Source organism: Helicoverpa armigera, chromosome 23 (genome assembly GCF_030705265.1).
Source record: "Helicoverpa armigera isolate CAAS_96S chromosome 23, ASM3070526v1, whole genome shotgun sequence".
NCBI classification, from domain to species: Eukaryota; Metazoa; Arthropoda; class Insecta; order Lepidoptera; family Noctuidae; genus Helicoverpa; species Helicoverpa armigera.
Genome location: NC_087142.1, coordinates 10,272,794 through 10,284,647, shown reverse-complemented (window position 1 = coordinate 10,284,647; position 11,854 = coordinate 10,272,794). Strand labels below are relative to the sequence as shown.

At 39.1% G+C, this 11,854-nt stretch overlaps 3 protein-coding genes across 4 annotated transcripts in view; 1 reads left to right on the top strand and 2 right to left on the bottom strand.

The window, feature by feature from the left end:
• Positions 1 to 100: 100 nt before the first annotated feature.
• Positions 101 to 1,327, top strand: LOC110378650 (diphthamide biosynthesis protein 3). The gene is made up of 3 exons (XM_021337997.3): positions 101 to 324; positions 736 to 810; positions 917 to 1,327. Exons 1-3 carry the CDS (start codon positions 217 to 219, stop codon positions 983 to 985), a joined length of 252 nt encoding a protein of 83 aa, XP_021193672.1. The 5' UTR covers positions 101 to 216; the 3' UTR covers positions 986 to 1,327.
• LOC110378648 (arfaptin-2) lies at positions 1,323 to 8,191 on the bottom strand. The gene is made up of 7 exons (XM_049837661.2): positions 7,981 to 8,191; positions 7,687 to 7,817; positions 7,109 to 7,270; positions 6,656 to 6,824; positions 5,985 to 6,137; positions 5,760 to 5,910; positions 1,323 to 5,226 (listed from the first exon to the last, which is right to left on the bottom strand). The coding sequence occupies exons 1-7, from the start codon at positions 7,989 to 7,991 to the stop codon at positions 5,041 to 5,043; spliced, it is 963 nt and encodes a 320-aa protein (XP_049693618.2). The 5' UTR covers positions 7,992 to 8,191; the 3' UTR covers positions 1,323 to 5,040.
• A 905-nt stretch (positions 8,192 to 9,096) lies between these two features.
• Positions 9,097 to 11,854, bottom strand: part of LOC110378655 (prostaglandin E2 receptor EP1 subtype) — a 28,025-nt gene continuing 25,267 nt past the window's right edge. For both annotated transcript variants that reach the window (XM_021338004.3, XM_049837664.2), the window contains exon 7: positions 9,097 to 11,819. In XM_021338004.3, the coding sequence (XP_021193679.3) occupies positions 11,697 to 11,819 (123 nt within the window). In that variant the 3' untranslated portion in view covers positions 9,097 to 11,696. The remainder of the gene's footprint in view (positions 11,820 to 11,854) is intronic.

The window sequence follows — 11,854 nt, the reverse complement described above, 5'->3', positions numbered from 1 at the left end:
AAATGACAATCAAACATGAAAGTTCGTTCAACATCAAACTTCATAAAAGTTGGATATGGTCACACTGATTTTAGTATGACGGAATGAAAGACATTTCATTGATGTCATGTGTCAGTGACAGTGACTGAATCAACCTGCAATTCCATGCCTTGCAGATGCTGCTGAAATCACAACACCACGAAGTAGAGATTTTTCTGTACATGTTGTGTACAAAAAATGACGACATTTCACGATGAAATAGAAATTGAAGACTTCGAATACGAGGAAGATGAAAACATGTACTACTATCCCTGTCCCTGTGGTGATCGATTTCAAATAAGCAAGGTTAGAATTACTCATATTGTAAGCTTTTCCAAAGGTTCTCTTATTTCTTCTCAACGAGATCATGCTGAGCAGCCATTCAATTTTGCAAGTGATAGGTCTGGCCTGGCCATTTGAGAACAAATTATCCCATGATGACCTACTGGTCAAAATTTTACAATCCTGTTGATTTAAATACTTGTGAAAGACCAGATTTGCCACAATGAGTACTTGTGACTTCTTTTTTCTTGCTTGAATGTGTAGGGTGGCTTAGGTGAGATGGTAATTATAGAGGGACACAAGCAACTCCGTCCCCCAGCCAAAACATGGATAATTTGGAGTGATATTTCATAGCCAAATTGTTTAGTACCTATCTATAGTAATTTCATAGTTGTGTAGTACCACCTATAATATAATTATTTGCTTTGACTTCAGGAGGAGTTGTTGGATGGAGAAGAACTAGCAACATGTCCAAGCTGCTCACTGGTGGTCAGAGTGATATATGATTTGGTAAACTATTTTTTTATATTTTATATACATATGGAAGCTTTGTTTAATTTCACTTTCATTTCTTTTTTTTTATTAAAGTATGGTAATAAATGATAACTCTTTTCAGGACAAACTGAAGGCAGAAGATGAAGAAAAACATAAATCAGAGAAGAATAGGGAAGCTGTGAGAGCCTAAGTTGATGTATGTGAAACATACAATGGCATGAAATGCCGGCGGCGTATTAACCAGCAGCTCCCTGTCCTGGTAACCTGGTCCAGCAGGCTGGACTCACTGAGATGTCTTGTTGCCAGTCATACAGATTCTGAGCTATAAGTCATCTTGTTGTTGTTTATTTCATACAAATATATTTCCATTCAATATCTTACTATATTAGACATCCAATCATTGGTAGGGAATATTGTTATAAGATTTTTTATTGTATTGTGTATATATATATATACATGTATTGAGAATACAGTTTATAATACTGGATCTTGTAAATATCAACAAAATATAAATAAAACAACAAAAGTGGTATAGTTGAATTTACACTCCTTAAAAAATATGATAAACACATTGCCTTATATTTATAATAATAGTGTATAATTTGATCTCTAAAATAATATAAATAAGTCACATTGAAGTACAATCAACTAAATGAACAACTTGACTAGCTAGTGAGAACTTGTCCTAGGCCCCTAGGCTCATACTTGTCGTACTGGACCTAATTCTGTGCAATATTGTCATAACTTGTTAGGATACACATCAACTGGTAGCATGAACACAACTGCGGCTGGCTGATAACGTTATGAGATCACAATTAATACTTAAACTATGAGAAACTTCAAATTTAGCCAACCTTGTGTTGGTTAACACCACATCAATGTGTTACATCAAAAGGATTGAAACCAAAGGCCTTATTCCAATAGTGGCAATATTACAATATATCCTATAAGTACATACAACATAGTGTGTAGATTATTATTGAGAATATGTTGTAAAATACTCATAATTACAAGAAATTGGTTTCAAAAGTTTCACTATGGTGCTACTGTGTTCTCAGGACATCCATACTTATACATGTCATACATCGGTTGAAATGTTATTCAAAGTAATCATTTACATGATGAAAAGTACACAAATGGTCCATAATATCCTGGGAACACAGGCAGCATGTGGCATTCAACTACTAGCCGTAACACGGGAGCACTATTAGTTCAATTATTATGAACACAGAAGCTTTAGGCTGCGGGGAACTTTGGAAGGACAATTTTGAGCTAATAAATTAGACTAACATTGTGCCTAATAAACAAGGAAATAGTAAATGTCATTTTTTTATATTAACTTTAACAACTAGGCAAGCAGAAAGCAATAAATATTGGAATGAATAGATAACAATCACACATAATGTAAGCTTAGCTAACACAACTTATAACATAATCGGAATACTGTAAAAATAAATTCATTAAATATTTACTATAGTATGGCCATAACCGCTGTGCACTCCCTGAGGTATGCAAGGCGAGGTGGGAGGCGAGGAAAAAAGAGCATAAGTTCACATGAGGTCAATACACGTCAGACAAATCTAACGATATCAGTTTTCATTTCTAAGGCAGGACTTGTGGCGAAACGGTGGTCGGAATCTATATTATGCTCGATATTGTATTAAAATACCTAGACAGTTGATGAATGAGAACTAAAGTTAAAATTCAAATCAGGATTTTTTTTATTGAAAATTTACTATAATTACAAACAAATAGATATATGTAGATAGTATAAGAAGTTAAGTTATTCCAACATAGATTCTGTTTCAACTTCATCTTCCATTTCGTCATCATCTTTCTCGTCCGTGTCGCCATTGGAACTTGAATCAGAGTCATGCAAATTTGTTATGAATGAATCGATAATATTATTGAACCTAAAATCGCGATTCCAGTAATGATTTTCATTTTTCTGGACATGATATTTCATGATCGGAAAGCTTTCTCAGTCTACTTTTCTTTTCTTGAAATATTCAGCCACTTTAAAAATCACGGTTTTTACATCTCGAGATAACGCACGACCCATCTTTGAATTTTTATCTCATGTGCATCTGACATTGACGGTCCGATACAAATGAAACTACCTGCCGCCACGAGCGTTGACGGCGGACTGACAGACCGCGTCACCCTCCGCCTCTCCGCGCGTACCTCAGGGAGTGCACAGCGGTTATGGCCATACTATACCTACTAATGTAAAGGGTATACATTATACTTTTTATTTGTGTATGCTCGGAATTAGTATCAACTAAAAATATTTTGATGAGTTCAGTATATTTCATGACGCTAACATGGCTTCACTGAACGTTGTGGCCACTTGATAACAAAGTAGACATGTATTGGCGTTGTTTGCACAAGCAAATTCATAAACTTTATTATGACAGTGTTATTACATAATGTATTTTGGCAATTTATTTCTGAATTGTGCATATTTTAGTTAAGAGTCTGGCTTGTTGTATTTCGCTGGTGTTTATTAACAAGCACCGGCCAACATATGGACTGAAATATTATCAGCTATCGGAAATAAATGAAAAGTTTAAAAAAACACGCTTTTATAAATGCGTGCAAAATCATTACGAGACTTTCCTAAGAAGTCCGAACAGCTATGATACGACGTTCTATCATGAAGTTCCGGTTCATATCTTCCGGCTCCATCATCAGATCAGTTCGACAGTGCCATATTATTGTATTGTCATCAGACCTACATACTGTTGCCAATATTTATGAAGCTACAATGTTTGGAAGATGGTTAAATTCGATTCCATTACATATAGGGCTGCCATCCGTCCGGGTTTCCCCGGATTTGTCCTCGTTTGGAGGCCGTCCGGGGGACGTCCGGGCGGGGTTTCAAGAAGTGTCCGGGGAAAACCCGGACATTTTTCTTACGAGTTGAATTACAAATAGACACACAGACTGCAGAAGTCGAAGTGTCCCAAAACTCAAAAATTTTCGCGCTCGCTTCGCTCGCGGCTTTCCTCTCTTGACACTATCTTTTTTTACGTTTAGATACTTTAATATCCCAATATTCAAAAAATGTTGCGCTCGCTTCGCTCTCGGTTTCTTCACTTTGCGGATTTTTTTTTATTGTACAAGCTTTAGTGACCCAAAACTCAAAAATTTTTGTGCTCGCTACGTTCGCGGCGACTTCACTATACGGTGGTTTTTATTTTTCAACATTTTTGTCTAACCTATCAAAAAGGTAGCGCCGTTATAAAGTCCTATTACTAACAAGAAGGTAACTCCTAGTTTCCACATGAGCATTCTTATTTATGACCTTCGAAATATTAAGTCATAATCATTCAATACTAGGTACTACTTGAGCTAGATATGGCCCTGACTTTTCATGTAAGGAAGCACCTCATTGGATTTAAGTATATAATAGTAGTAATAGTAATATTTAAAAATAGGTCTTGTTTTGTTAAAAAAAAATCGGACTCGTCCGGGGAAAAAATGCGATTTACGCCAAATGTTCGGGTTTTTTTAATATTTGTCCGGGTTTGGCGAAATTCGAAATGGCAGCCCTAATTACATAGTTACATAAAGCGTGTTGAAAAGATGTAGTATTTTTCGACCTTATTAAAAAACTTCAGAAATTAGTGAATGCCAAAATATTTCGTTCAAGTAGTAAATAGTATTTTGATAGTGCATATATTTAGTAGATGTCTAGTGATAACATCTGGCATATTTCTGTCACAAATATCAATTGATACGGGATTTCATTTTGGTCAATAAGCGTCACATTACATTATTTACAAAATTAAAATAAAGCTTAATCTAACCGTGTAGTTGGAGTGAACACTCCGAGCCTCCGGTACGGCCCAACACACACTACCACTGTTATATCAACATTATTGCGAGACAGTATTTTAATTACTAGTCATTATTTTCAGTTTAGCGTGAGACCCATTATTCTGTTCCAATAAATCACGGATACACAATAGAAGTTCAATTAAATTAATTTTGAAACAGGAAATCAAAATATGTACAGTTCGTCAAAAAATACATGGTAATTATTTAAAGTGCTTTTTTATGTATAATTATCAGAATATGATCTGACACCGTTATCCTTATTAAAATAAATGTAAAATCATCATTACTTTTCGTAATCAATTAAATAGTTGAATGACATTGGGTTGTAAGCAAGAAAATCTAGTTTTTCAAAATGCCCACGGGCATGTATGTTTTGACAAGCTGTCGGTCGGAGGGCGGCGGCTAGCCGGTGGCGGGCGGCGCGTGGGCGGCGGGGGCGGTGGGGGCGGCGGCGGGGGCGGGCGCGGGGGCGGCGGGGGGCAGCACGTTGAAGTGCCGCACGGCGGCCTCCAGCGCCACGTTGTTGCCGCTGAAGTACGCCGACACCGCGTTGTGGAACAGCAGCAGCTGCTTGTTCATCACCTTCACCTGCACGCACGCACAACTGCACTCACACCTAACCAATGCTGATCACGACGATATACGAGCATAGCTTTCCGTTCAAGCAATGATCTTTAATTATTATCTGCCCAGCCCTTACTTAATTATGGTGAGGTTGGCTTCCTGTGTAACCGAATTCAGCCGAGAGCCAGTTCTTTACATTGAGCTACCTCCTCGACCAGGTTACTCGGACAACCCAAAAAATACCCTTTAGTAGGACTGGTTGTTAGAATATTTGGCTTCTGACTACCCGCCAAAGACGTATAATGAATGACCAAATAAACGGGACCTTCAATATAAAATGCCTTCTGGAACATGCGAGGAATTTGATACAACACTGATGGTCACTCAGCGTTGTACCTGGACAAAATATAGCCATATGTATATGTTTTCCAGGAATAATGTAGTTTTCCAACAATGAAACAATTTTTCAAATTGGTCAAGCAGTTTTGGAGCCTGTTCATGTCAAACAAACAATAAAATGTTTAGCTTAGCTTTATAAGCTTGGTAGTGGCGCGTACCCTGTTCTCGTGCAGCAGCTTGAGCTTGACGGCGGAGTCGTCGCGCAGACGCTCGTAGGAGCGGCGGCGGCGCGCGATGCTGGCGAGCAGCAGCTCGGGCGGGTTGCCGCCGCTCGCCTCCAGCTCGCTGCGGTACGCGTCGTACTCCACCCTGCGCGCAAACACTTGCAATCACAGCTGTCAATTACAAAGACAAACATGTTGTGTGTGGGTGTGGACACGGACCTGGCGGCCTCGTACTGGCGGATGGTGAGCAGCGTGTCCTCGATGGTCTTGTTGGTGAGCGTGTTGAGCGAGTTGTTGAAGAAGTGCAGCGCCGCCAGCAGCGTCTCGCCGTTCCGCGTCAGCGTGCGCTGCGTGTCCGCGTTGTACAGGAACCTGCACACCACACCAGGCTCTACTGTACGAGTACACCAGACATACTCAACCTTTTTTTAACGGGAACACAAAACCGTTTCGGTCTTGATGCCGCAGAAAGTACGAATCGTTTGCTCGACTACTAAACATCGAATAGTGTACTCGCAAAAATTGAAGGATATTTTTTAGTAGTTGATTTTCATAAGTGATTTTCAAGAAGCTGTATCTCTTAGGAAAATTATCGGTAGGTATGGCTGCTGTAGACTGTAGTAGGTACTGGTCGCATGTTATTAATACACGTTTATGGAAAGGTCAATGGACAGAAGAAACAAAAAAAATAAGCAGCTGACAGACAGTAACTGGTCGGTCGGTAATGGCTAGACTTTGTTTGCAAGGGCCCAGTGGTTGTCAGACAGACATTGTCTTAACTGTTCCCTAGCTAGATACTGGGCATTCGGAAACTATGCCCGATGCAGACATCGACGGCAGTGTAAGTTAGCGAATCTGTACATGCGTGTGTATTAGCGTGGGGCACTGACTGGTTCTGCAGCTCGGGCGACTTCTGCGCGAGGTCGGCGAAGGCCTCGCCCAGCGCGCGCTGCGTGGCGGCCGCGGCGCCGAGCTGCGCCGTCAGCGCGCCCGACAGCCGCAGCACGCCCGCGTACTTGCGCTGCGTCTCGCGCAGCATCTCGATCTGCGCCTCCAGCTCTGTGCGCGCACAGACACCTCTTACAATGCTGTACTACGCTCCATTGTTTTAAATATTCACAGTGAGAAGTAATAGTGTCACAAACAGATACAAATATTTATTTCTTAGAGAAGTAGTTAATAATATACTAAAATTATGTATCCCTTAAACGTTAGGCAGTTCCGCAGTGGACAGCAAGAAGGTGATATGATGAGGACAAATGCAACAACTTTAAGCTGTAATGACAGGACACTATCCTATAGATATAGTATAAGTAGAGATAACTTGAGTATATTATATTCACCAGTGTCAACAGTGCGTGAGCTCTTGCCGAGCTTTTCATACAGTATCTGCTTGGTGCACTTGTATGTGGAGACACCCCAGTTGCGGATAGCGTCCAGCTTGCTTGACCCCGAGCGCAGCAATGTGCCCGAGCCTGTTCCATTCTGTGATACATCTGGGGGAGCTGAACCATAACCATTTCATTATTATGTGCCAATTCAGTGTGTAACTTTTAGTAACATGTGTAGTGCATCTCTTAAGGTATTAATAAAACATGTAGTTATGTTAAATATATTCCATAATATCCATTCAGTGACAGTTATGATTTTCTAACGCAACATGCCAACTGCTAAGCTCTTGATTATTTATATATCTTGCTACTTTATAGCATGAGATGTGTTGGACAGATTAAAGGAGCATGACTCATACTTGGATGCTTACTCAGTTTTATTGTGGTAAACTCATTATATTGAATTCAGTATATTTGATTTGGTTGTAGTAATGACACATCACTTAAATAAGTCTGTCTAAACCCAGATTAAGTGAGCTAGAGAGTCAGACAGTTCAGTTAGTAGTTACATGTGCACTTGTAAGACTTACCGTAGGCTGGCGGGAAAGGCATGGACCGCGACGTGGGGAACTTGGCCTCGGTGCCCGATGTGATGGAGTCGCTGGACTCGCGCAGCGGCGGAGTGTCCTTCAACATCTCGTGGATGCTGCGCTCCGACTGCCTGCACGGTAACATTGCGTTACGACACCCACTCGAACGGCCCACGCGCCACGATACCAATACAAACATTACAAATTTCAAGCAAGAATTAGTTTAAAAACAGATAACAACCCGGTATTGTTGTACAAAAGATAGATTGTATTTCAGTAAAACTTAGAACACACCATTTAGACATCTTGGCGTAAAGAAGATATCTTCCTCAGCGGCCTGACGCGTCGGTCACTATAAAACCTCACACCTATTTAATTACACGTTATGCTTAGCATTATTCAAAGAAATGCCGGAAAATATTGTAAGAATTCGACACAATCGACGCTAGAGTACACTAAACTTTGACAATGACAAATTGTCAATAATATCAACACAAACTGGGGTATTTTGACAGCAGGACAGATGGTCAAGATAGCCAGTAAGTTAGAGAGAGAACAGAATAGGGTGTTTTTTTTAGTAATGGCAACATGGGATTCTGAATATCTTTAATTTGGATACACACTAAATACATTCTTGTATAGATATTTTTACAAGTTATTAATAGTTATTTACTATACAAGAGTGCAAAGTTGCTTTTTAACCGCGGGCTCAATTTTGATGACCGAGCAAGCGAAGGATTCTAAAATTGAAACACGAGCGTAGCGAGTGTTTCAATAATTAGAATCCTGAGCGATAGCGAGGGAATCAAAAGAGCACAAGGTGAAAAATCTTTGCACTCGAGTGCAACACGTAACTTTTCATCCCACCTCATCGAGGAAATTACTAAATGCAAAAAAACAAAATGGCGCGCACATACGAGTATCAAATTAAAAAGATGTACCTATTAAAGTTCATATATTTGAAAACTCACTTTAAAAATAAAACGACGTTAAAAATCTGTGTAAAAACAATAATAAAAAATACTTAATTAATTGAATAATTATTTTAAGCAGTATTTTATTTGTTTAATATGTATTTGTTTGAAAAGTCTTATCAAGATAGTCACAAATGGAGTATTGCACACGATGTTCTAAATTCACACTTTTGCGCTCAGATATCAAAGGGTAAAACTACTCTTTCCGAGATGGTGGGATGAAAATTATATTATGTACTTACCTATGTACTTGTTAAGATTTTGTTGGGAAGCCGACCCCAACTTGCAAACCCACACACTTGAGGTTGTTCTTTATTATGTTCTTTATCCACTACGTACGACCATTCGTACATTATGTAAATACATACATTAGGTACAATTAATATTTCTGTTTAATGTACATATTATATACTTCAACGGGGAATTAAACAACTGGTAATGCATCATAGATATTTTTTATTAATAGGTAATATTATTCAGACGGATTATCTTAGTAAAATTATAACTATTAAAGCTATGTGCATCTTTGTCATTTTATAATAGAAAGGTATACACAAGTCACTCAATAAGCGATCGTAACCATAATCCAACAGTAGCTACATCGTTATGAGAATAATACAAATTATTTCACACTTGAACAGTATCTTACAATGAGTATTACAAATGTAGCCGGTCAGTAGGTACTTTAAGGTATGTAGGTACTTACTTAAATAAAACGTTGTAAAGGTACAAGAAAGTTATCTGCACGCACAATTATACCCACTCTTTGACGTTGTCCATTAGCACCGTCACGAGACGATACAATACACAGGACTGTGATATAAAATGGTAGGCCTAAAGATTGCACTGATGGTCTAGATGCCTCCTTTTAAGCAGCCTATCCTGTGTAATAAATAACGTAGGCGTATAAACTTATAGCCATACTATAAAAAGAATATAACCCTTGAGTTTGTTTCGGCGTTTCTTCTCAGGGATCAGTCAGTTAGGAAATGCCGACCCCAGCGTTCTTAAAATGAAGTGTAAAAGTGATGTAGTGTCCAACTAGCAAAATAAACGATTTCATTTCATTTTATATAGGTACCTAGTTAGGTGGCTTGGGGCACATCCATCCAATATGCATGTGTGAGGGATTACGAATAGGGCTGCCATCCGTCCGGGTTTCCCCGGATTTGTCCTCGTTTGGAGGCCGTCCGGGGGCCGTCCGGGCGGGGTTTCAAGAAGTGTCCGGGGAAAACCCGGACATTTTTCATAGGGCCATCTTAACCTATGGTGCCTGGGTATGCGAATTACCCGGGCGCCTAATAATGCAGAAGTCGAAGTGTCCCAAAACTCCAAAATTTTTGCGCTCGCTTCGCTCGCGGCTTCTTTTCTTAACACTTTTTTTTTACGTTTAGCTACTTTAATATCCCAATATTCAAAAAATTTTGCGCTCGCTTCGCTTGCGGCTTCTTCACTTTGCGGATTTTTTTATTATACAAGTTTAGGTGCTTTAGTGACCCAAAACTCAAAAATTTTCGCGCTCGCTGCGCTCGCGGCGACTTCACTTTACAGTTGTTTGTATTTTTCAACATTTTTTTGTCTAACCTATCAAGAAGGTAACTCCTAGTTTCCATATGAGCTTTATGACCTTCGAAATACATTAAGTCATAATCTTTCAATACTAGGTACTACATGAGCTAGAGAGGCCCTGACTTTTCATGTAAGGAAGGACCTCATTGAATTTAAGTAATATGGTAATATTAAAAATTAGGTCTTGTTTTGTTAAACAAAAAAATCGGACTCGTCCGGGGAAAAAATGCTATTTACGCCAAATGTCCGGGTTTTTTTAAAGATTTGTCCGGGTTTGGCGAAATTCGAAATGGCAGCCCTAATTACGAAGGACGTAGGTATATACAAAGAGTAGGTACTCGAATAGCGAACGTACGAAAGAATACATAGACGATTACAATAGGGGAAATTAAAAGGCCTAAATTAAATAAAAATAAATGATTTGATTTGATTTGACAAGTGTTACGTCCCAAGTAAATGAAGTTTGTGGGCAAGGACCCAGTTGCCAGAGTTATTGTAAATGTGATAAGCATTGATGATTTTAGATTACTATAATATAATTAAAATCACTTGTCAGCACAAGCGATTATAATTAAGAATGCTAATAATGTAATACGTGGTGGAGTAAAGTACATGAACGTTAATGTACTTTTTATAATTATTAATACAACGTAGGTACCTAGGTATCATCTATAAATTACTCTAAAATATTTCTATTTATACACACATTTACTTAAATAACTTAATCCTATCTATAGGTAGTTATTTATTCGTTGGGGGGTGAAAGTGATCTTTAATAACATTTGTTATAGAACATTTCATTGACATTTTTGATTATGTACAACGAATTTATAACATATTGGGTAACTTTTAATGACTAGCTTTGCACATCCACACTTGTATCGTCGTATTACAGAAATACATATAGTCGGTCTAAACCATTTAACTTTGTGTTAAGTAGGTACATTCATTATGTACGTATTTAATTATCTTTACGGTTTTTAACATTACTTATTAATAAACTTTACTATACAATACCTTAATTAGAAGTTTAACAGTGCGAACAGTCCCGGTACTAGTGTAGGTACCTACTTTAAGACAGAACCATAGTTTCCCGTCAGTATAATTGATATGGTCAATTATTTTTCATCAACCTTTTATCACTAGAGGGCTTAGCTGGCGCTAATACGTTCAATATAATAGACAGGTCAGACAAAAACGGTGTTTGGTCTTAAAGTACTGTGTGAAATGCAACACAATTTGTACTTATTTTTATTATACGATGCAGCGGAGACGAGCACTTGTTCACACTGGTGCACAGCGGAATAACTCGCTCGCATAGCACTCGCTTGTGTCACACCACGTCATGCTGACTGTACGAAGACATAACGGACTCCTCTCACATCACTGCAGATTGTTCTCATGAATGTATTGACATAGAGCACGGGAGGGTGGCAGGGCGCGCGGGGAGCGGGCGGGGGCGGGCCGTCAGTCGAGCACGGGCGCTCGCAGCGGCCGCAGCTCGGCGCCCGAGCTGTCGCTCACCATCACCGTCTCCTGCGGGCAGCACGACGTCTTCATCGACACCGACTCCGTCGACGTTTTGTGACTCTGTAACCACAACAACAACATTGTTATAAAAACAC

Bases quoted from the DNA above. Each gene is read 5' to 3' on its own strand.
- LOC110378650 (XM_021337997.3), top strand. From the start codon at position 217: ATGACGACATTTCACGATGAAATAGAAATTGAAGACTTCGAATACGAG. The intron at 325-735 runs GTTAGAATTACT...CTTTGACTTCAG, and splicing joins ATCGATTTCAAATAAGCAAG to GAGGAGTTGTTGGATGGAGA. The intron at 811-916 runs GTAAACTATTTT...AACTCTTTTCAG, and splicing joins TCAGAGTGATATATGATTTG to GACAAACTGAAGGCAGAAGA.
- LOC110378648 (XM_049837661.2), bottom strand. The intron at 7,271-7,686 runs GTAAGTCTTACA...GTTATGGTTCAG, and splicing joins GCCTTTCCCGCCAGCCTACG to CTCCCCCAGATGTATCACAG. The intron at 5,911-5,984 runs GTCCGTGTCCAC...GTTTGCGCGCAG, and splicing joins CGCCAGTACGAGGCCGCCAG to GGTGGAGTACGACGCGTACC.